This window comes from Amia ocellicauda, chromosome 15 (genome assembly GCF_036373705.1).
Source record: "Amia ocellicauda isolate fAmiCal2 chromosome 15, fAmiCal2.hap1, whole genome shotgun sequence".
In the NCBI taxonomy this organism is placed as follows: domain Eukaryota; kingdom Metazoa; phylum Chordata; class Actinopteri; order Amiiformes; family Amiidae; genus Amia; species Amia ocellicauda.
The window spans coordinates 14,892,226-14,918,366 of NC_089864.1; the positions used below are offsets into that span (position 1 = coordinate 14,892,226).

Consider the following 26,141-nt stretch of genomic DNA (forward strand, 5'->3'; position numbering starts at 1 on the left):
AGTGAAGACATTGTAGTCCGAATACCGCAAACAATAGTTTATTTAATTATTATTTTTAATTAGTTAAAACATTTCATTGATGTTGCTAAGTATTTTAGATTAGAGGACTGACTATTTTGTGAATGCTGGTGGACTAGAAAATCTTGTATTTTATCAAACGGAGAGAGCAGTAATAAATCAAGTGTCTGAGTAATTGCTTTGTAATTGTTGATAACCTTAGTATAATAGCACTCCAACACAGTAATTTAGTACAACTGCAAACCCTAATAACTAAACATTTAATGGCTGAAAAAGTATCACTTTAATGTATAGATTTAGGAGCTGAGCAAATTTCATAGTAATGCGGTGGCTATCAGCATGCATGTTCTACATTGTTGCATCCAAGTCTCCCTTACAGAATAGTATCATACACAAATACTGTCTAATATATAAAATAATACAATCTTAATTTTGCCAATTACATTTTTTTTGTCTTATCAGTTTAAATGAAATGGTGGTCCTCACCTTACCCATTTATTTATTTGCTTCACTATACAATTCTTAAATGGTGATGATGAACGCCACAACTTAAGTTTTAGTTGTCGTGGACGTAATGAATGGATCATAGTTTTGCACACAAATGATACAGGGAACAGATCTTCTGGTTGTGTCTATAATTTATATACACGTTTGTCAAGAAGTTGGACGTGATCTGGGTTGGCCGTTTTTGGAAGATCTGGGTTTACTTGAATCCACTTAAAACGGCACAATTTATACCATTTATCGAACCAGATATAACAAGGTTATATTTGTAAGATTTATTCTTCTGATTATACAATGTGGTCAATTTCAAGGCAGATGATTATTTGTCCTAAAAGAGAAAAAAATATTAAATATTCACAACAAGCAAGACTTTTGATCAGATTTTTAAATTTAAATTACAAAGCAGCCTCATTAGGCTATTTCTTGATCTTAGATTTTGTTTGGGCCTAATATTTTTTAGTAAATTACAATTAAACATTAACAAGCATAAACATACATTGTATAGTTGCATCTAATCTAATTTATGTGGTGTGAAATTGCAAGTAATTCTGATTTTTTTTTTTTTTTTTGCACATCATTTCACATTTTCAATTTTGCATTTTTATTACTGGTCTTTTATAAAGGCACTGTATAGTACTGTACTAAATGTAGCCAGGTTTGATGTGCTCCAGTTAATTTCAGTATGGATCTGGCAAAGCTGTAGTGGTCATTCATTGATGTCATGCTGGTATACAGTGGATTACGTGTTTAAAAAAAGTTTAAACATGGAACATAAAGGCATACTTGAACCGTAATTGTTTAATTATGTGAATTATATGGTATAATTACCATTTAAGGAGGTTGAACCTTGGCAAGCACCTGTCTAATTATTATAATTACCAATTACAGAATTAATTTTTTTAATTGACTGTAGTTCATTACACACGCTTGCACAAAACAACAGTACAGTTGGGGCAATGCTGTTCAACATTCACACCCTTTGGTACCATTAGTAATTAATATATTTAAAATATTTTACCTAAATCTCATACACTAATGACTTCTAGCATATAATAACTAATCTACCTTCACCATTATTGTTAACAGATACCCTTAGTTATCCTTACTACACACAAGTCCTTAATTCTGATGATCTAAGCTGCATTGCCCAGCTGACACTGTTCATCCAAAGACCACTGCCAGTGAAAGATTGTAGGTTTCTACCCAAATAATTGGTTCTTCTAAACGTCATTTCTTGTACTCTATAATAATTTTCATGACTATGTAAAATCTGTATTGGAGTCGAGGAAGATTATGCACTTCCTTTGCCATATTTCAACAGCTTTCATGTGGGGTTTATGTGTTTGGTAGGTTTTCTTGCTGTCTAATCGAAAACTAGTACAACCTCCTTAAATATTGCCCGTCATGGGAATCCTTCTGAGGTTTTTCAGGTGCTTTGCCCAGTGCAGGAAATACCTGGAGTTTTCTTCTCACAGCTAGGACCAGTGTTTTTTGTTTGTTTTAAATGCTACTAGAGAAAGTCCTCTGACGCTTGCTTTAATCATTCATGTTGTGGACCTTTTCACCCAATTTGTTCCACACTGTGCAGCTGGTTAAAACTGAAGTCCATGTTGTAGATTTAAAACACATTTGTATAGAAGATCGTTTAAATATTTTCATACTATAGACAATGAAGAACATTTTAAACACTTGTCAAATTATGATTGGCCTGCCAAATAAACATGCTTTGCTATGCAACCCTGAAAAAAATATATAATTGCCCTGTGTGCTTCAGACCATGGGGAAAAATGCACAGAATGTAAATGAAATGCAGGATGAAATAGTTTTATTTGCGTGGGTGTAAAAAAACAAAATACTTTGCTGACATGCCCAAACAGTGAAATGAATCAGGTTCAATAATTTAACTGCTTGAAGGGGTTTGTGTGGAAATTTGGTGCAACATTTGATTGAATGAGATGGGATATTCAGGCAAAAGCAAAAGAGGAGTGTGTCCCTGATTTATTCCTTTTCCACACTATTCTCTATCCTCTTCCAGTGTCATGAGTGCATACTCTGTGGTTTAGCTTTATTTTTCAGGAAGCCAAAATTTGACCACACACGGCTACTTTGGACTCCGTCCCGAAATACATCTGGTGTGATAAAGCCTGATATGGACTGTACTACTAATGTCTAACCCACTTATGACTATAATTCTTGCCACATATCTTTACGCAAATCAGTGTTCCAATATACCTAATGCATGCCATTTCTTTATATTATACATGGGTTGAGTGAGTTGCTATGGTGCTGTAATGAAATAACCATGCAGTCTAAAGCAATCTGTTTAATTTAACTTTAGTGCTTCTGTTAATAGTCCCCACATATATTAAAGCACATTATTTGAGTGCATATGTACAGTATTTCATTTCCACATTTAGTGGTTACATTTGTATTCTATTCAAATAGTTTTTTTTTTTTTTTTTAAATCCTCTTCCTGTTAGATTGAAGGTGATATGGATCAGCACCACACAAATACTAGCAAAAGGAGCACAACTGAATTTATAGAGGATGTTATGCTACACTTCTCGCAATATTAAACTACCATCTCACATCAATGCAGTAACAACATGTTATCATAGTAACCGTGGGAACAGTATGTCAAATTCTGCAAGGCAAAGACGCTGCATTCTCCCACCACTGCGCACTGTCCACCTCTTTCAGTGAGCAGATCTGATTTTCACTCTTTTATTAAGTGTTCTGGTCTGAAAGCCCAGCCTTAAACCAGTGAGGCTTGGATAGCTCCACTCAGAATATTAACAGAAATACGATAAGTTAAATAAATACATTTTCTTTACAATCTTATTTTTTCTTTAATTTTACTGATTTGTTTCATGTACTTACCACATTTACTGTTCATTTGCCTTTTATTATATTCTCAAATCATTTGTGATTTAGAAATGTATGCCAAGCTCATCACTGCTTGAACTACTATAAAGATCCTACTAACAAAAAAACTAAAGTTTTAAAATGTTTAGGTTTACATTTTTGCCTCCCAACAGATAATACACTCTAAATGTCATTAAAAATGAGTAAGGCCTATATGAATTCAATACCATTTCTAGAGACAATTATATTGTTAACTTATTTGTATAAAGAACACTGTTTTGGGAGTGCATGGTTTTCTTGTAGGGGAGGGGAGCAACAAGTACCCTTGACTGCAGTGAAATTATTTCTTCCTTATTATTTCTTCCTTTTTGTCATACAAATGCCTTTTCTATTTGTGCATAGGCCATATTGCACATACAATTGTGATATGCAGCATATGTTGATATTTGCTGGATCAGTATCCTGATTATTTAAAACCTTGATTAACAGGAGGGTGACACAGAACATGATATAGCCTAACATTGTCACTTCTTATTAAAGGTTGTGAGAATTACTCTTTCTATGATGCAGTAGTTAAATCAAATATTTGGTTACCAAAGTGAAATCATGCGTGAGTTATATTTCTATATAGCAAAATCCACTTTGATGCCCAAACATACTGCTGATTTAATCTAAAACAGGGTTTGGTCTGTTTGAAAGGGTTTGAAAAGAACCTGGTTTGCTCTGCTTATACGTGTCAGTTTGGACATGTATATAGTTGTTAGTTCAATTTTGTTTGTAAGTTCTGCATCCCTAATAAATTGTAGTCTATACATTACTGTAAAATTTTAATATTAATATTTCACACTATTTAAATCCCATTTGACAGACCATACTCAGAAAATGTTAAACTGCTGTTTAAAAATGACATGTTTTAGTTTAAAAGCTGGATGGATCTAGAGAGCCACTCCACAAAATCAGGATTGAAGGGACTGTGAGAGGGACACAATTTCTGAACAAGAAGTACATGCATTTCCATCAGAGTGGCATATTGATTTGCTTTATACAGCTTTCTTCCTGTTTTTAGGGTATTAAATATATTTTTCACCCTTTCTTTTCTTTCATTGCTTTTATCAAACATTTCAAATACACTGGATGTGAAGTCTTAGGTGCAGAAGTGGAGGTTTCTACAGATTTACTTTAAACAGTGAAATAAAACATGTATTGAGGTAAGAGTGAATCATTTTTGACAAATAAATATGTAATCGATTCAATATCCTTGTTGCAGACACCATTATTTAGAGGAGGCTTCTGTTTTAGTATGTTTATCTCTTCAGTAACAGGTAATGGCACTTACAATGTTGCCTTCAGAGTTGAAGTGTCAATTTGAACTATGGCCTTTACAGTATAAAATACTGTACTTTTCTGTTTTATTTTTTATTATAATTATTGACAGATGCAAGAGACCTGAATCTCAGATTACTCTGGCTGCATTTCCTGTGTCTTCATTTCCATTGGCAGGGTGGCACGATTGTGGCAAAGGTTGAAAAGTAATGAAAGTGCATTGTGTTTAATTATACGCTGAACACAAAAGCCAAAAGGGCAATGCTGACTATTGTATGTTTTCTTAACATTATGAAGGTACATATTTTAAATTACCTTGGAAGTGTTTGCACTATTACTCGCCTTCTCCATTGCAACAGTACCAAATCATCCAGAATATCTGTTTTTGCCCTCCTTCAATGCCGATGAATTTAGGCTAGACATTTTTATTTTTGCTTTGAACTGGTTACATTCTAGAATTCCTTATTTAGCAGTGTGTTATACCTTCTAACTTCCCATTTCGTAGGACCTCATTCAAATTGATATCCAATTAGTTTTGCTAAAGCCAAATTTAAGCTTAAAAACATTTGATTTTAAATACACGTTTTTTACAAATGTTACTATGCAGCAATGTAAAGTAAGTTGAATGCTTGTTTGCTGCATTTGTTTGCTGCATCATCAGCAGAATCCTTTTTTTGTTTTCTTATTTTGTACTGCAGTCAGTTGAAATTAGAAATTATTTTCTAATTTGGATCATGCTTACTGATGAAGTTATTTACTTGGCAGATGTCTTTCTCCAAGGCAACTTGCTGGTTTATAATATGTATTTAATGCAATATTTTCAACAGTTGGACTTCGCTAGTTTAACAAATACACCACCAGAATTAGGCTACATAATGTCTAGAAGATTCTAATTAACCTACTGTGATTGACATGATAACATTTGACAATGTACCTGTATTAATACATATTAATTATAATTAATTGGGAAATAAATAATGAGTTCAAAGCCTGTGTGTAAAAGTGTGGGGGTGTAATGCTTCTAGGTGAGGGACCAAGATGATTGTGTAGCTGAGGTAACAGTGAATGACCCTCCAAAAAGCTTTTTTTTTTTTTTTCCTAAAGCACTTTGAGAGCTTGTGCAATGGTTAAAACTGCAAATAAGGAGTTAAATTACTGTAAGCTGCTTATGTAATGTCTGTGAAAAAGATGCTAGATGTAAAAACTTGAAGTGCTGCAGCCTTTGCAGAGCATAAAAACAAATTGTTTACTCCCTTTCTCCAAAACTCTGACCTAGAAAAGAAACCATTAGCATCAATGGTTGGCAAGGTTGAGCAAAGCACATCTTTAGAAAGAGCAGGCTTGTTTAAAACGAACTGCAATTGTATTGTACAAACTACACACACAAATAAAGACCTTGATCATAGATCAGGTGTGGGGAGCCCACTGCAGCTCCACTGCAGTAGCTGTATAACACTGATGATACTTAATAAACTTGATCTTGGGGAGGTACTATAAAACACTGGTCTTTAGAAAACGTTTTTATTACTTGAGACCAACATTTGTTCTCAATGTGCTTAATAGTAATTAAAAAATGTGCTAGTTGAATCCATTCCTAATTATAGCATGGTCCAAATGAGCTGTGAGATGGTATGTATGCGCCTTCACTGCTGTGAAGATGACTGACATTAAGAGGTATTTATGGACAGACTTGTGAGGGTTTGTTATTGTTCAGAGTTCCTGTTTCTCATTTGGACATGTGATGAAATGGAGGGGCATTGCATTTTGAAAAGCGTGTCCTGTGGGAGCTGTCCTGAGGTTTGTTGATCCTTGCATTGATTTCAGGACAGCTCCAAGCCAGCTCTGAGGCTTCTCTTAGACTCCCCAGGCGTGGTTGCTGGGAAAAAGCAGTGTGGAGACAAAGTCCTAAAAACAAGCTACGTCAGTGATGTAATTAGACCCTTATACCATTTAGATCCATAACTTGCAGTGATCTGTTTTGTTTTTAAGGTTCTCTTTATGGTCATGTTAGTATTGCTAAGGTTCAGGCATGGAGACACTTTGAGCTGGAACTACAGGGTACTTTCCTGCAGAGTTGAGCTCTCTGTCTATCAGTGCTCTCTCAATTCACATGCTCTTGTAGCTCCAGGGCAGCACACTTTGCGTGGCTAATGAGCTTTGTGTCATCTTGAGTAACTGGTTTTGTCTTTCATCTTCACCTGCAGTAGCTGTTTATAATGCTTACCTACTGTTTTTTCTTTTTTCTTCCCTTCTTACTGAATGCTTATGTTTTGGGCATCTCTTCTTGTCATGGATACATGTTGTTTTATAATGTAAACTCTCTCTCTCTCTCTCTCTCCCATATATATATATATATATATATATATATATATATATATATATATATATATATATATATATATATATATATATATAAGCTTTCCACACTTCTGAATGATTCATAAACTGGCTTTAAAAACTAAACACAAAATCTTACGTAACAAATAGTTCTGGCCTGTTTATACAGTCCTTAACATGATTTCACATGGACAGACACAAGACTAATCCACCCTATCTTAATACCATTCACAGAGAAGTGGAGCAACAATCAATTCCCACAAAGTATTTTTTGTGAGCTTTAAAACACAATTAACAATTTTGTTAAATATCAAACTTCTGAACCATGCTGAAGGCTATAGGTTTAGCCTGAATTTGTAAAGGTATTTTCCTTAATTTTGTACATGTTGTCTGTTCCATACACCACCTCTGTTTGTGTTTAGTGCCTCCTGTTTTCACACAGAGTGCAATCATGGAAATTGCTATTAGTGCAAGGTCTCTGTGCTAAGGCTGAAGTAGAGGTCAGGGGTCAAATTGGTTAATCCTTAAATATTCTGAAGAATTCAGATAATAGTGAGAGTACAGGTTAGACTGCCCTGTACTAGTCCACAGGCCTTACAAGGTCAGATGCAGTTGCTGGGGAGGGTGAATCCGGGACTCTCTATTTTCAGGGCTGCAGTAAGATCATGGCTCATTGACTTCGGGAACAATTTTAACAACCTCTGTCTCACAGAGAGGACTTTTGAAATGGCCTAACTTAAAAAAAGAAAATTGTAGCTAGTCTACTAGTGTCTGCTGGCGTTTCAGGTACATTTCACCTTTTGAATATGTGGAAAAGCAGAGAACATCTCCTGTATTTTTGTGATGTTTAATTATGCCTTTGCTAAAGTGGCTAAACTATACTCTAGAAGGGTTTCATGCAGACCTTGGCCAGAGCTTTGAGTTGGGAATCGAGAAGCCCCCCGCCACATCATGGTTTATTCTGCTTGCGCTGTAGGAATAGTAGAAAATGTTTAGCCAGCAGTACTGTCACCACGCTCTCATCATTAATAGCTCTATTCTTCTTTGCTTGATGTCTGAATTTGTAAAACAATAGGACTTCAGTCTTGTGGTTGAAAGATGCTTCAGCCCCGGGCTGCCACATCACTCAGTGTAGAAAGGGATTGTGGTCTCCACAAGCTGCACAGCAAGGTGCCATTAGGAATAGTTAAGGAGCCTTCTGTCATGTCCTACCCCCCTGTAAGATATGCAGAGTTTAAGTCCTATCTAAAGAGACTAGACTTATATGGAAATCTTTGAAATCTATTCCATCTGAAATTTTCTTATTCTCAAGATAAATTATGAGTTAGGTATTTTTGAAGGTGCCATAATTTTGTTTTGGGTGCCCAATTCTCAAAATCATTTCACAGTGCTCACACTTCTCCCATTTTTGTTCGTGGTTTGTTTTAATATCCAGGATATCCATGTTTTATGTATTTTTTTTTAGCAATTTATACTTACTGCTGTATTATATTTTGGTAAATAACAGGCAAGTCTAATATCATCAGATTAAGATCTATGTTTGTAGGAATGCTCCCTGGACGCAAGTTCCTGGTGTTGTGATGTCACAGTTCTGCACTTTTGTATGCGGTAAAAATATTAATAAAGTTGGATCAATAATTTGCTGTGGTTTTAGTGTTTCTAGAACAGTGGTAGATCTGGGAAAGTCTGACAATTTGCAAACAAAATAGTATTACCATAAAAAAACTCATAGTTATTAAAAAATAATGGCCAGTAGATGACAAATAAAGTAGTCTGTTGAAATTAGCTGTGCCGTTAATTTGTGCTAAATGGATCCTCTGAAACCTGTTCTTTGTTTGGCTGGCCTGGAACCTCTGCGTTAAGGTTGCAGTTGGGCTAATGCCAATTGTCAATGCTCTGTCACTTAGTCTACCACATGATCATAAAAAGTGATTTATTACATCATTGTAATAAGGCAGTAGGAACAGAAGTATTGGAAAATCCTTCATGGCAATACAATTCATGAGTGAAATTATTTGGGGCAGGTGGATAAAACGTGCCTTTTGCAGTGTGAAACCTTTTATGCTTTTTTATGTTTGCTTTTGTTGATTGAATTTTAACAATGCGAGATTTTATTTAAGCTCCGCTCATTTGTTATTTTGGCATATTTGTCCATATTATCCATCGAAGTGCTGTAAAATCTCCAGACATCTGGCGAAATCAAATTAAGTAGTTTGCAAAAAGGTGAAAGTCAATACAGAAAAATACTTTTGTGAAGCAGGCTATTTTACTTTTGTATAACCATGGCAAATTATGCATCAATACATGGCATAAGATGTAAATTAAAAAAAACAACAAAAAAACACATTCCCCACTCTCTCCGTTTCTCTCTGAGTCTCGCAGTGGCTCTCTCATGTTGCTGTCTATAACACAGGCTGTGCTGTGGCTGGGCCTCTGTCCATTTTGTATGAAAATGGTGTGGGAGTTAAAGTAAACTCTTTTCCCTGTTTGAAGTAAAACAAAAGTTCAGACGCTAGCTGAGGCTGCTTTCAAAAGACCAGCTGGCCATAATAGGAGTGCTGGGTTGCCAGGGTGACGGGGGCTGTTTGAAGAAGAATGCAGCCGAGAGGGCAAGCTGCTGGTGTGTGAGCCGAGGGAAGGAATTCGGTGTGATCATGCATCAGCCCTCCTAATCACACGCTCAAAGAGGACTGTGTGGGCGGCATGCAGAAAATCCAAGACTGCCGGAGCTTGTGTGTGGTTACTGGAATGCCAGTTTACCAATCTGGGTGTACAAGTACACCACACAGCCCCCCCCCTTAACATTTATAATAACAGCTACCAGTGCACTTAGGTATTTGCATGCACAGTAACACCCCTCCCATCCCTTTGTTTAATATAGGCATTGCAGACATCAGCATCTATGTGTTTTACCCTCCTACATCAGAAAAAACCCCAAAACCAAATCCCTCCCTCCTGAAGTTCACTTTATGGAAGTCTTCTCATTACAATTCTTAACATTAAAGGACATTATGGAAGCAATAAAAAAATACCCAAATTATTAAATGAATGAACGTTTAGGAAGTGGAAGTGTTATATTAAGTTTGTTTTAAGAGTTAGAGCTGTTAACTGCACAGAGGTTGTTGCTCATGTCTTTCTGTAGAACTTGTAAATGTGTTCAGTGAAGCAAGACATTTTGAATGGAGAATGTGCATAAAAGCATTAGGTTATACATTTGTCTTTGGGCTTATTCATATTGAGCAAGGTTTGTCAACATGTTTGGTTAATTTGTTGTTCCAGTTATGATTTCATAGGGTGTTGGCATATATGTGTTAAGAATAAACTAGAAGCAAATTCTATACTTCTGTGTCTTGCAAAGACTTGTGCGTTTATACATTTATGAAAATATTTATACCGAATTTTCAATGACTATTAATTTATGTACAGTATTTGTTTGTTGTGGTTGGCTTGTTCCTAACCTGTCTATTTCCTTGAGAAAACTGCTTCGTCTGGTGTCACCAGTGAGCTGCAGTGATCTTGTTACAGGATGACTGTACTTGTGTAAACTGTGTGGGTTTACCTAGCCTCTGACAGCAGATTACTAAAGCAACAAAATAAACATACAGAACACAACTCAACTGGAGTTATCAGTGTGCTGGCCTAGGGTAAACATGATTGTGAGACGTGACCTAGAGATGCTTGCGTTGTGCTCCTGCTTGATTTTATCTGCTAAGTGCATGACGTGTGCAAATCAGTATTTTAACCCAAGCTTCTTATTGCTAAAATTTCAGTTTTATCTTATCACCATTAATTTAAGCCTTTAAGTGTTTAGATCTTTAATGAAAGCAGTGACCGCTGAATTTAAATGTTAGAGCTTGTAGTGTAAATGTTCCTTGGTGGCTTCCGCCCACACTTTCCCAGCATTCGTTGCTTTGCATCCCTACCACCACCTCAAACAGACCTTTGCAGCAGCTCCTTGGCTTATTCCACCTACTTCGGGGGAGGGGGGTGGTCTGATGGCATTGTCCTCATGGCCAGGTCATCGTTCCCTTATTCAAGCCAGTCTATTTACCTTCTACTGCATGCGTCCATTGGGGTTGTCCGAACTCATGAATTTTGCTGTTTTGCGTCAGACAAGGGAATTCTGACTTTTCTTTCTTTCAGGATGTAAGTCTGTGTTCACCATCAGAGATGTGTTCTTCATGCTTAAACATGCCAAGAGAACTGTAAGGTAAAACCATTAGTAAGATGTAATCAATTCTTTGTTTGTCTAACTTGCTCAAAAAATTGTTTGTTTTGAATTAACAACCTGGAAAGATTAGTGGACTCTGAAACAAGCAGTGTCTGTAACTGTAAAACCTTGTGTTTATGTAGCCCCTTTATCTGAGAAGATCGCAAAGTGATCGCCAGGTAGTCCGAGGCCACCCTCTATCCACTGCTGATGTGCCTCGGGGGGTCTGAACATGAACAAACTAAAAATGTGCTTCTCTGTTTGGACTAGCACTTTATAAACAGTAAAATGTTATGCTAATTTAACATCTACTACAAAGTTATCATTAATGATCCTAAAAAAAAGCAAACAGTGCGAATGATAAGTGGCTTTTTTTAAATTTCGATTCCGGACTCTCCATTTCTAGGTAAGAGCCTGATCCTGACTCACATTTTCCAGTAATGTAATTATATAATTAAAATCCTTTAGAAATGTAAAACAACATTAAAATGACCTCTGGTGACACTGAATAGCTACCCACATGCAAATACTGTGAGTCAGGTTTGGCTGGCAGTTTACAAGCCTCTTGCGGAGTTGTTGGGGTGGGGGGTGCGAAAAAAATAAATAAATAAAAGAAGAATATAAAATTAAATTTAAAAAAGGAAAACCTGAAGGGTTATTGCAATCTAGGAACCATGCTCAAAATCCCCCCCCCCTTGTCCCTCACAGATAATCAGTGCATTCCTGCAGGTTTTCACGGGCTCTGCGAGTTGTTAGAGGGCTGTATCACAATGCAGGCAGCTGCTGTAGCGCGATGTGCAGAATGGTGTGTGAGATTCTTTGTTAAGGTTGCTGTGTTAATGCAGCGTTCTGTGCTTTGTTCTCTCGTGTTTAAATGTCTTTTTTTTTTTTTGCCCCTTCAGAGGTTACAGTTGTGCAATGTGCACCATCTCTGCAGTATCAATAGGCCCTTTCTCCGGCTCCTCTGCAGCCCAAACGCACAACTGCTCCCTGTACCCTCACCTGCTAATAATCACAAGCACATGATGTTTCCACAAAACATTTATTCAACAAAATCAAACCTTTGAAGCTACATTTCACAGTTCCATCATGTTTTTATGATTTATATTTGTTTTACAGAAGAAAATCTGGACAAGAAGTAGAAAAACACCAAATAATATATTCAAAAAAAGCTAATTTCTGCTCTTGAGTTTGTAGTTTGGGTGTGAGTAAGTCTGCTGGTAAGGTTTGTGTGGGCAGGGGTTGTCTTAGCTCATCTGATCATGCCGCATTACATGACATCACTGCTTAGCTAATTCACTGGGCTTGCTCATGGATACAGGGTATTTGGAGGTGTAGGCATGTGAGAGGGAGAGACTTCCAGTCTGAGCTGTGGTCACACTGAGCGGCCCAGTGTGAGAGGTGAGAGCTGTGGTTGTGCTGGGGAGCTCTCTCTGGGGGCTGGATTTTGGCTGGAGGCCCTGTCCCACTGGGGTTATCAGATGTTGGGAATCTCATGGGTATTATCCCTGGATTAATATTAGTGAATCATAGCATAGTGAAATGTAGTTTGCTAATTTAGGGAAATGTTTAATCTTCCAAATACATTAAAAAAAATACTCAACCTACAATACTTTAATTTAAAAGTGTAAGTGCAATCAAGTTAACTTTCACACATTGCTAGGGCACAGTATGGCACTGCAACTGGTGATCAGGGATCTTATTTCAGTGCTGTATTGGAATATAATTTGGTTAGTTGACACTAGGCATGGTTATCACTTCCTAGTTAAGTGTTCTCCAAAGGAAAACTGAACAGATGTGTAATAAATGGACCAATTATTTTAATTGATTTATACAAGTTGCACTACCTTTAGTGCAAGGAAAAATAAACTAGGAGGCTCTGTGGCCTGGAATAAATGAAGTAAGCAACCTGTCGGTTACAAGTTGGTGACAAAAGCTTGACAATGGGAATCGCATGAGGTGCAATGGCTGTACTGTCCTTATTCTTTGTAGTTTAAATGTCATGGCATTCAATAATTGAGTAGTTGCTTCCAAACATGAATTTTAAGATAAATATGTTGTGCCTGTTTCTCAGCTTTGTTTTCCCCACACCTTTATACTTATGTTTTTTTTTTTTTCCTATTTTTTTTCTTTTAACTGGCAAAACCATTATTTTTTTAATTGATCAGTTTATCAGTCTTTAGTTTTGCTAGTTGTTGCAGTACTTGGATAATGGTCAGTGATATCTTTCACCACTATCTGTTAAGTGCATGTAAATCTTCAAGTTTATTTACTAAACAATTTAAATAATCAGAGTAACTGCCTACAAATTTCAAGAGTAGTGGAAATTTGAACTCCATTATGAGATTTTGTACAATGAATTGAGAGCGGTGTCTGGGATTGAGGAAATTGTGAAGAGCCAGTGTTGTGTGATGCATCATCTCTGCTCTTCGCTATGTAATTGTGTTAGATTATACTTTAGTAAAGGCGATCATTGGGATAAATTTTGGTTTCACTCTCTTTGGCCTCTGCCTCATCTTGAATCTGTCTGGGGAGTAGTGTAAACAGCAGTGTGCAATTTTGGTGAGTGAGGTGACGGAGTCCACATTGAAACTGAGCTGAGTCTTTCTCGACAACAAGCCCTGACTGCTGCTAATACATCTGAAGACAAGCCTTTTTGGTAAAGGAATGTGGTGATGAATTAAGCTAGAATTTTTCTCAAATTATTAACTTCTTGGAAATTCAGACCAATTTCTTGGTTGTATTATCTAACTTGGAAATATTTTGCAAATGCATTCTAGAATGATGAACTTCATAAACACCCCCCCTGCTCCCACCCAGAGTTTCCATTTTGTTTAGTGCTGGCATCTTGCTAAATTCCTAAACTTGTTAAGCAATTAGAAATGAAAACGTCTTGCCAAAAGTTGCTGTCAGCTGTTTTATTTTAAGTTCAATAAACTGGTATCAGCAGTGACTGAGAACACAGTTAATTAAAAACTCCTCTGCAGATAAAAAGTAGTTGATTCTATCTGTAATAATTTGAAATGTTAAAAGAAAACTGCACATAATCTTGTACTTTATATTTACTGTATCCCTTTGCACTGAGGTGGATTATGGAGACAGTTTCTGAGGCTTGAAGAGGTCTTTGACATAATGACATAAGGCATCTTTGACATAATGTGTATTTGCTTTATCTGTAGATTTTCAATGAACATTTTATGGACACACATTAGGAAAATGTTCTCAATCGATAAGAAATCTCTTTAGTTAGACACAATGGAATTCCCTTTTATATTGGATGGTGTTTCATTCAGATAATTGTACATAACTTTTGTTAAAGGCACAGAAATTGAAATGTATGAAAAACGGAGTGGATATTGAATTGAGGAGCAGAGAGATTCCATATAACATTTTATTTAAATTAACCATTATATAGAACCCCCCCCCCTTATTTTTGCATTGTAGTTTTTATTTTATTTTAGCTTCTTTTGCTACTCTTTGCTTTAATTAAAGTGGCCCATGCATCTACATATCAAGATAATTATTTAGCATATCAGCAATAAATATCTTGCCTAGCCACATGATCAACTTGGATGCACAGGGAGTCTCTCTGAATACTGAATATTTATTAGATGTGTTTATTAAGCAGTAACATGTTCTGTTCATATCCTTGTTTCTGAGAACAATCGGCAAACCTGAAATATCGGTAGTTCTGGAAAATGGGTTTCCGTGTGTGTTGGGTTTTACCTGCCTTAAATACAATATCCTATTTCTAAGTTCCCACAAACAATAATCTTATTAATTTGGTGACATAATTCTAATGAAATATTGCAGAGAAGGGAGCAATATAAATTTCTGGACTGTGAATGTTGAATTCATTCCATTCCATTTTTTCATCATCTTCAAGAGGGTATCCTGGGATTATATCTGGCTTTTTAATTCATTATAATATAAGTAGCATTGCTCATTACGTTATCACATTAAAACTCTCTGGCAGACTTGGTAGCATGTAATTAGTCATATATTTCTTTACAGTAGTTTAACTAACCACATCCCTGCATGACACTGAATTATCTGTATTTTAAAACATCCATTATAGAGCGTAAGCCATTTAAAGAAGGAAAGAAAGATTCTATAGCAATGTTCTTAATCCTTATAAAGAGAGACAATTATTTCTTCATACTAATGGCCTGAAGAATCTCCATATTTCGCTCTGACAGAATCTGGTGACAAGTCTTAGGGTGAGGCGTATAGTGAGTGGCTGATCACTGATTTTAATCCAGCCTTTATTGCTTGTACCACCCACGCTATCTGCCTCCAGTCATCTGCTGGCAGTCATTACAACTCCCTTTTGTACTCAAAGTTGTTTCAGTTTAAAGCAAAAGCACTTCACAGGTTCGAGTGAAGTTCTTTAGTGTTATTAGTTGTGCAACATTTACAATGGTATAAAAAGTCATCTCAGCTACCAGCTCATTTAATATCTCGAGTTGAGCAATGCCATAATTATGTCTTTGTCCTGTGGTTTCTGTATTTCTAATATATATGTTTGGCTGTTCAGCGTAGGAAATAAAGGGAGCAGTGACGCATCTTGGTGTCTGTTTTCTTTCAGTTTTTAATCTTATCATGATGGGGTTTGCTGCTGTTGCTAGCCTTCTCTGATTCTTATTTTGGGGTGGTCTTGGGTGCAGGTCTCACCCAGTGCAGGTAGGACTCTTTTAAACACAGCTGTGGAAACTTTGGTGTACAGAAGGTTAGCAACTCCCCTGCTTAGTTACTGGCAGCGCTATGGTCCTGGAAAATGATACTCTGTCCACCTCTGTCCATTTCTCCACATTTAAACTTGAATGCCTGCATGGCATGCCTCAAGAGCTTCCCCTGGGATTGTTTTTCATCCCTCATGTTTTCATATTAGTAATGCATGTAGAGCTGGATATACTGATGAATTGGTCTCTCTAAGCTTGTAAGGTTCTGTAGGGTAACATGAGGTTCATTGAGGACAGTTTAGCATTCCAAATGAGAATCAAATGGTTCAGATGTGTATTGATTTGGGATTTCTCTAGCTATTCCTTCTTGGCTGTAGAATTATTTAAATGAAAGCCTTTTTTGTTTATTTAATTAAGAAGGGAGAAAATGAGCAAACTCCAGGATAACATCATCCAAAATAAATATTTGTATCTAATATGTAAAGCGCTTTTAATGAACTTGTACCCGAGTTGAAACTGTAACAATAAATTATAATCATAAGCACTTAAATCCCTCACTCGGAATGTGCACCCTAAATAACTTTTTACTTTTGCGATGTCACTTTTTTTTAGTGCTGTTTTTTTTTTTCTGTTTCAGCTTACTCCTAAATGATTGATCATTTTTGACATGTACAGAAGAACCAGCGTTATTAACTTCTTAAGCACCAGAGGAGAATGACTCAACTGGCATTTTTTCTAATCCATTCCATGACAGGACCTTTTCAGGAACCAATTTAATTACTGTACCTAATTGATCATTAAGTAAGTCTAATAAATAATCCTTTTAAAGTTTAATGCCTCCCTGTAGAGATTTGTGCTCGGTCTGTTTTAACATGTTCATGCACTGAGCAGTTGTGGCAGGATTACAACATTTCTGTGAAAACATTGATAAGTTTTGGGTCCCCCCCTTTATTAAATATTTTCATCCTAAAGAAAACCCTTTACAAAATAATTTAAAATTAGCAGTACAGAATGTTTTTTTAAAACATTTTTCCTTTCTTTTTAGTGCCATTTACATAAACCTATGTGAGTATTGACATGGTTGAGAGGTTTAAGTCTAAGCTGTTGTAATGGGGCGAAACCTTGTGTGTGGGTGTATGTAGATGTAGGTGTGGCCAGACTGCAATCAAGGGTATGTATTTACTACAGACTTTCCTCAGGTGATTGTGTTCCTTTAAAAACACAGTCTGAACACATGATTAAATTCTCTGCTGTTCTCGCTGATCTGAAAGTTCAGAGCTCTTCCTTCAGGATGTATGCACATCTTAAATCTCAGTCGCTGTTGGAGGAAATACATGTGAGAGAGCACCAGCAGCAAGGAATTGCTCAACTCACAGAATCGGTTCTGTCTGAATAGAGATCTCTCTCGCTGGTTTAAGTCTGGCGCTGGGCCACGATATTGTGCCTTTTAATGATGCAAGGCAGTCCTAGGCTGGCCAAGAATAGCACCACAGCAGGAATATTGTGAAGAATGTGTGCTGCGGGGTTCTTCATTTCAAAGACATTTCAGTTTGTTTGTTTTAGATAGCGTGCTGTACAAGATGAACTGTTTACTCAAGAGTCAGTGCTGCTTTTGGTTTTGTATCGGTCTATCTCTGTCCGTCTGTCCGTGTGTGCATCCTTCGGTCTGTCTAATTACCTATCCGTCTTTCTGGGTGTCTGCTGGATGAACGGTTCATTCAAAGGTCAAAGGCTCTTTTGTTTCGATCTAGTATCTGTATCCACCTCTCCCTCCATCTGATTGAACTAATGTGCTGAATTTATCTAATCTATCGATCAAATCTATTAAGCAAAAGAGAAAACAAACACATTAATTTTAAAATGGGATGTTTAGTGATTTGTATCCCCCTTCTTCCTTCCCTTGTGGGTTAGGCCTATATTCTACCCAAGAAACTTCAAATTATTTAATGTGCCAAATCTAAAATATAGACCCCCTTGCTTATGTTGGATCAAATGCTCCCCAAAAAGAAAAGATGGTGTATTTTTTCTAGGAGAGTAGCCAGTATCTACATTAATTATGAAGGTATGTGGTGCAATGTAGGGATTATTACAATGGAGCCAGGGCTGTTTTTGTGGTGGTTGTTTACTGAAGTGCTTAACCCTTTTCAGACAGTCTTCTGCTAATCCTGTGGGAGCTCCTTACAGGTATACTATCTTCATGGTTTCAAGTTGTCACCTGAAGCATTACAAGCTCGCTTTCTATTCGGTGCATACCTCCAAGCACTCAATCATCAAAGCGGTTTGATACACACTGTGTTTCAAAAATGCTGTGTTTCTGCACTGACCAGAAGTAATATTGAAATGTTCTCGGAACGTTTTTGTTTGTGTAACGATTATCTAGCCTGATGGTTAGCTGAAAAAAGACTAGACCGACTACTCTTTTTTTTATTTTGTGCTAGTGCATGAAATTCATCCCTTTCATACAACTGTTAGCCAGTTGTTTTTTTGTCAACCTATTTTAAATTACATTATTTTAAAGCATGGCAGTTGTTAGCTGTCCATAGTATTTTTAGCCCAGTAACATAGTGAGTGAATTCTATTCCCATGTGTATTAAATAAGTAAATTATGAATTCAAATTAATTGCAGCCGTATCTGTATCTTCCCATTTTATTTTCCACGCTGAGATTGATTTGTTTATTTTTACTTCTTAGTAACGTATGAATACACTTGTTGACTATACGCTGATTTTGCAGTGGAATTCAGTCCTGGCTTCTTATTTCAGCTGATGCTCGATCCTTGAACCCACTCACCACGCGTGGAACTTGCATGCAAAATAGGCTGTACAATGCCACACATTGTGTGGGTTATAGACATATGAAAAGACAAGCGCACAAAGAGAATTTGCAAGTCAAAGATGTATAAATAACCTGTGTATTTAAAGATTCCGCTAACTGCTAATTCTTTGTATGCCTATTTTAAAGCTCCCAAAGTATGGAATTAAGTCTCAAAAATGCAAATTACCTTTCTCTTTAAAATTTTAATATTAACATATTTTTGAGATTAAATAAAAATGTGATGAAAGAACATTAAAATCGAACAAGTACTTCATTGTGTTTCTCTAATATGTGGTCATAAAGTTTTTATATGTAGTTTATTTTTTAATTTTATTTTCTCACAAAAGGAATTACCTCATGAATAAATATGTGCTCCATTATACCTCTGGATACCTTCTATGAGCTGACATTTGTTGTCTATAGATTATGAAATGTATACATATTAATTTACCCCTGTTGGATGATTTTGGAATAAGCTAATCGTTCCACTGCTGGATTATCCTTCACGGTGGAATACAGTGTATTGGTTTAGTACATTCTCAGGATACACAGATGAAGAAGTCACATGAACTGAAGAAAATAACTGATTACATTTCATTAAAATAGATTTGCCACATGCATAATAATTAACATAAGCCTAAATGTATTACTCTTGTCATTGTGTTTGTGTTTATTGGTGCTGGTCACCATTCAGGCAGCAGAAGACATTGTTTGAAGTCCTCAACCCAATGCCTGTGCCCCAAAACACACAACCTACTGTTCAACTGTTTCAGCTGATTAAATCAGCTACTACCTTTTAGGTTATTCAATTAAGGCAATAGGTATAATACAACTCCAGGAAACTAATAAGTAGTCCCCAGAAAGGAGTAAGTACAATCTGATGATTGCTTTATAGACAAAATGGAATTAACAACATGAAACCATTAACTATATAAACAGTAAAAGAAAATGATAAATGTTCCCACTACAACAGTGACACCCCTGGTCTAACCTGTGCTAACCACACTAATATGCATTGCTCTTTTACCATATAATTCCCATGAACTACTTGGGCCATGGGAGTATTTTTGCAAAACAAGTACTGGGGTGTAATCATGAAAACAGGTTTAAGTAGGACATGATTGGTGGAGCAAATTGAGAGGGGAAAAAAAGAGAAGGGCTGTAACATTGCAACTGTAATTAGAGATTGCAGGAGTTGGTGTTGAAATTTACCTCAGTTGCAGAGATTAGTCTGATTACTTGTAAATTACACTTACATCTTAGCATTGTACTTTGTTTATGAATATTTTCAAGCTGTGTTGTATTAAATGCCAAGGATCATAGATTTTAAAGGAATTCAAGAAGGTTAGAGTTAACATGAAAACTCTATTTGTTGAAAAGGGCTTTGGCTTGTTTTTCACTTGAATTTCTCACACAGTGGAAAGTGTCTCTCTGGAGTAGTTAGTTGAGGAGGCTGCCTGGAGGGGGGTGGGTTACTCACTGATGGCCCTGCTCGGTGCCTGGTGGTCTTCCCTGAAGTGAATGCCCTGGCCACAGCTCGCTGGTGACTGTGCTGGCACTGCCAACAACAACACACAACCTCCATTACGCAGGCCCCATGTGGGGCTGCCTCAGGGATCCTTCAGACACTGCATTCAAATAGGATTAAGGAATTTGATGATTTCGAGAGAAATGGAAGGAAAACTGTTGTCTTTTTTCCCTTTACCTTTTAAGTCAATTTGAGCACTATGCAGTCAATCAACGTGGGATTAAAATGAAAGTGTTGAATGGGAGATAGATAAAGTAGTAGTATTATAGGACTATCCCTGTGTACAGGGGTATTAAAATGTAATAATAAAAAAGTAACCTAGGGTTTGCAGCTTATGGTGTTGTGTCACCTGTCTGTTTTGAAAGTGCGTTAACGCTTCAGTGCTTTGTTTTGATATCTCCACACTGCAGCTGGCTATGGGGTGGTTGAAGTCACCTGGCTTGTTTTCTTATCATGATCTTGGACTAAGGTGAAGGCTTTTTGGATCGTTCCACAGACTGTAGTAATTCCACATCAGAAACCTTATGTCTTAAGATTTGCTGATCTCACATTTGTTATGGGATTTTTTTAGCCGTATTTATTAAATGCTTTTAATTATAAGCATCTGTGGAAATGAGAATACATTGCAAAAGAGAGAAGCAGATATTTACTGATTAACTGTGCACTGGAGTGTCTCTGAAAGCACTGGACAGTCAAAAGCACACAAGTGAATTTAACGGTTTGTGTGTCGTAATATATTGTATGTATGTGTATAAAAATGTACTGTTCAGGACTTGGTCCACTGCATTTAACCGTATTGTCATTTTGTTTGTATGCAAGATGGCTTCATCATTTTCATTGTATTGTATGAGTGTGGTTTAGTTCTCATTCTGTTCTCTTTCCAGGCTTGCGTCATCAGTACTGTGGTGGGGCCATGATACCGTGAAGTATGACCGAAGTCCAGGTACTAGGGAGCAAACCAGGTACATTGATGGCCAGATCTAGGTAAGTTCCCTTGACAGAGAGCCTTTCCTGCCCCCTGCTGGACACAAGCACGATATTCATTTGTGATGGTTCATGAAACAGGAATATCTGTTACATCAGGAATTCTCAGACTCCCGTCTTGTGATAACCGAAATATGCTTTCTTTTAATGGTCTCTAACCTTATTAAATATGTTATCTTCACATGATGGTTATCAGAAGACCAGGTTTTGGACACACACAAAAAACAAACTGGTAAATAATGCTAATTAATTTGTCTGTTGAGACTGTAAGTCAAATTTCATGCCAAAAATGTAATGTCATAGTGGAAACCGATAATCCTCCCCCCGCAGTCTGCGGACTAGTGGCAGTGTCGTTGTGACGGTGCAGGCCTGTCAGGAACATTTGAGCTCACGGGCAAAGCAGTTAATGCGTTTTTCCAGGAAGGATCAATAACTTCAGGCTCTCAAGTACTTGGCACTCCATCCTGGAACGAGCCGGCAGCATCTCATATAACTTTCCTATAGATGCAGTCCTTCTGTCGGACTGCTGCTGTTACTGAAGGACACTGGGTTCTGGTGAAAGACCTGCGCTTTCCATCACCAACAACAAGTTGGGCCTCAACACCATTTTTCTGTTTTGGTGATTGTTTTTTCTTAAACCTCCAAATCTTCAATTAAAACAACAGTTTAACAGCATAGCAGCTACATCTTAATTAGGACCTGGTGTGTTTCACAAAAATTGTTATATAGGTGTGACCTAAAATCTGGCAACTTCAACTTTATTTTTAATAAAAAAACAAACAATATCATATTGTAATGCAGAAACTTAAAGATCCCAATGCTGAATTGATTTTCATTGTTTTTATCAAAAATACACCAATTAAATGATAGTAAGACTGAATTTTCCCTTCTGTTTAACTGAATTCATGCCAATTACTACCACTTTGGATTTGTATGTAATTCATATGTAAATTCTTCCTAGCGTGTGTAGCTTTCATTTATACCTACTGGGCAAAATATGCAATATAACATTTGTTTGTTAGCACCATCATATCTTTGAAACGTTGTCTTGTAGTTCTTAAAAGTGCAACTGAGCAAGATAAAAAGCTGGTTTTAACAGTTATAAAAATAAAAATAAAGTGACAGTAGTATAATTGTAGCAGTGCCATCTCTGAATGTGGTATCTGATTGAGGTTAATATTTCTTAATTTGTTTTTTCAGAGATCAAATGGTCTTCTAAAGAAGCCATGGGTAGCTGCTGTAGCTGTCCAGATAAAGAGTCTATCCCAGATAACCATCAAAACAAGTTTAAGGTGGGTCTGAGCTCCGGTGCCAGTGAGTGTTACATCATGCTATGAAATGATTGTAAACAAGTTAAACGGCTTTGGCTGGGCTTGTCGGCTGTTTGTTTACAAACCCTATGAAAGACAGTTCTTAACATGAACCGCTCTGTAAAGGATACACTTAGTCTGCTTTCTTGCAGGTATGTTGAAATCATCATCAAAGCCAGGTCATCGTTCCCTTTGTCAAGGGGGTTGAGGCCAAAATAACCTCTTAGCTTCTACTACATAGGTCCTGAAACTGACTCATGGTATTCCAGGTGTTGATACACATGAAAAGCAGAGGTATGCATTTCTTGTTCGATGTTATTTATATTGTGACCATTCCCCTGTCTCCCCTCGCCCTTCCGCAGGTAATAAACGTGGACGATGATGGGAACGAGCTGGGTTCCGGCATAATGGAGCTGACGGAGACGGAGCTTATCTTGCACACCCGGAGACGTGACGCTGTGAAATGGCCGTACCTGTGCCTCCGTCGATACGGCTACGACTCGAACCTCTTCTCCTTCGAGAGCGGGAGGCGCTGCCAGACTGGCCAAGGTACCGACCCAGGCCTCCCCTGCTTCATGTTGGTCAGCGTGCGCTTCCACTGCTCTCTGTCCTAAGTCACGCTGTAGCAGTCATGCACTGCAGTGAGTCGGTGCACACACATCAGCTCACTCACGGGGTGCTGTCCTGAATGTGTCCCCCAGCTTTCCTCGCTCATTACAGCACCCTGGTTCTGTAAATGGGTGGTCCGTTATACATGGTATGCAAATTAGTGTCCAAAAATGTTATCAATTTCACCCAGCATATGATTAACAGAATCTCACTCAGTATAAAGACTGAGTGCCATTGTTCTGTATATATTCTCTAAATTGCTGTGTATGTCATGCCTAACATGAAGCTAAATTAATACACGGCACTAAACGGATTGTTTTCTGCATTACCTCTGCTGACCTCTTTTGGTTGGCAATTAAAACATTGCCAAATCAGCCAAGAGATGTATACTGCAACTGAAAACTGAAACGCACAATCCGTTATGCACTGATTCATGATAGCACGAACTGAATTAATTCATTAATTAAAAAAAATCATTACAATATCAAACATGGGCAAAACTAAGTCTTGCCTTGCATAGATAGATGGCATAGCTGCTTAAAAAAAATTCAGATGTGGTATGCAATTAAAAAATAAAATGAATCAATTCAAAATCAAAGCAAAGAGAGAACGTTAAAGAGAAGACCAATTATAATCTTCCCAAAACATACCGGAAGTGAAAGTTCTGAGGGAGAAACTAAAACGAACCTAGAGCATCAGTCAGGAGCCAGGAACTTGGCAGATTTAAAATGCCAATAAAATGTATGTTTATTATTCTGTTATTGTTCGTTTTTAACTGCATATTTATATTAGTATTTAACACATTTTCATGTTCGTTTTTCTAATTTATTAATTAAATGTATTTATCATCCCGTTTAGAACTAATTGTTCTAGAACTTCTATTGTGCCAAGTGAGCTATAACTGTATAGTCTTGTGTGCTAATGCTTTTAAATAATCAGTATAAGTGTTCAGCAGTATGACCAATTATTTCCTAATTCTGTTTACCAGCAAATAAACTGCACTTTTTGGAACTATTTTTTCATTTTTGTTCGTACATTGGATGTATCTGCAGCGTAACAAATTAATCTGGGCTTTAAAACCATTACAGTTCCTAAATAATAAAAGCAGCCCAGCATTCTTTTGACTTATTTCTGCTGTCGCTCCCTCCCTTCCTTTAAGGCTGTGAAATAAGCTCCATAGTATATTAAACAAGTTATAGAGAACTAACTATAGTTGCATGATTTATACTGTGATATATTGGTTATCGCAGTATTTTTGCCTACTGTTAACATACCATTGAAATCAAATACCGCCCCATCCCTAATATATGTATAGTGTGTGTGTGTGTGTGTACAGTGAGGGAAAAAAGTATTTGATCCCCTGCTGATTTTGTACGTTTGCCCACTGACAAAGAAATGATCAGTCTATAATTTTAATGGTAGGTGTATTTTAACAGTGAGAGACAGAATAACAACAAAAAAGTTATAAATTGGTTTGCATGTTAATGAGGGAAATAAGTATTTGACCCCTTCGACTTAGTACTTGGTGGCAAAACCCTTGTTGGCAATCACAGAGGTCAGACGTTTCTTGTAGTTGGCCACCAGGTTTGCACACATCTCAGGAGGGATTTTGTCCCACTCCTCTTTGCAGATCCTCTCCAAGTCATTAAGGTTTCGAGGCTGACGTTTGGCAACTTGAACCTTCAGCTCCCTCCACAGATTTTCTATGGGATTAAGGTCTGGAGACTGGCTAGGCCACTCCAGGACCTTAATGTGCTTCTTCTTGAGCCACTCCTTTGTTGCCTTGGCTGTGTGTTTTGGGTCATTGTCATGCTGGAATACCCATCCACGACCCATTTTCAATGCCCTGGCTGAGGGAAGGAGGTTCTCACCCAAGATTTGACGGTACATGGCCCCGTCCATCGTCCCTTTGATGCGGTGCAGTTGTCCTGTCCCCTTAGCAGAAAAACACCCCCAAAGCATAATGTTTCCACCTCCATGTTTGACGGTGGGGATGGTGTTCTTGGGGTCATTCCTCCTCCTCCAAACACAGCGAGTTGAGTTGATGCCAAAGAGCTCGATTTTGGTCTAATCTGACCACAACACTTTCACCCAGTTCTCCTCTGAATCATTCAGATGTTCATTAACAAACTTCAGACGGGCCTGTACATGTGCTTTCTTGAGCAGGGGTTACCTTGCGGATGCTGCAGGATTTCAGTCCTTCACGGCGTAGTGTGTTACCAATTGTTTTCTTGGCGACTATGGTCCCAGCTGCCTTGAGATCATTAACAAGATCCTCCCGTGTAGTTCTGGGCTGATTCCTCACCGTTCTCATGATCATTGAAACTCCACGAGGTGAGATCTTGCATGGAGCCCCAGACCGAGGGAGACTGACAGTTATTTTGTGTTTCTTCCATTTGCGAATAATCGCACCAACTGTTGTCACCTTCTCACCAAGCTGCTTGGCGATGGTCTTGTAGCCCATTCCAGCCTTGTGTAGATCTACAATCTTGTCCCTGACATCCTTGGACAGCTCTTTGGTCTTGGCCATGGTGGAGAGTTTGGAATCTGATTGATTGATTGCTTCTGTGGACAGGTGTCTTTTATACAGGTAACAAGCTGAGATTAGGAGCTCTCCCTTTAAGAGAGTGCTCCTAATCTCAGCTCGTTACCTGTATAAAAGACACCTGGGAGCCAGAAATCTTGCTGATTGATAGGGGATCAAGTACTTGTTTCCCTCATTAACATGCAAATCAATTTATAACTTTTTTGAAATGCGTTTTTCTGGATTTTGTTGTTGTTATTCTGTCTCTCACTGTTAAAATACACCTACCATTAAAATGTATGTATATATATATATATTATGTATTATTTATATATATATATATATATATATATAAAATGTATATGTTCTTCCATCAGATTGCATGTGTGATTAAACTACTATAGCATTCTTGTTCAATGTGCAGCAGACTAAA

General features: G+C 37.3%; 1 protein-coding gene across 2 annotated transcripts in view; it reads left to right on the forward strand.

Moving 5' to 3' along the window:
• The window catches only part of frs2a (fibroblast growth factor receptor substrate 2a), a 38,965-nt gene that overhangs the window by 7,999 nt on the left and 4,825 nt on the right, over positions 1–26,141 (forward strand). Inside the window, exons 2-5 of one of the 2 annotated variants that reach the window (XM_066723985.1) lie at positions 21,166–21,265; positions 21,770–21,884; positions 22,466–22,557; positions 22,938–23,124. In XM_066723985.1, coding sequence (XP_066580082.1) covers positions 21,770–21,884; positions 22,466–22,557; positions 22,938–23,124 — 394 coding nt within the window. In that variant the 5' untranslated portion in view covers positions 21,166–21,265. The remainder of the gene's footprint in view (positions 1–21,165; positions 21,266–21,769; positions 21,885–22,465; positions 22,558–22,937; positions 23,125–26,141) is intronic. The other variant, XM_066723986.1, reaches the window with a different exon arrangement.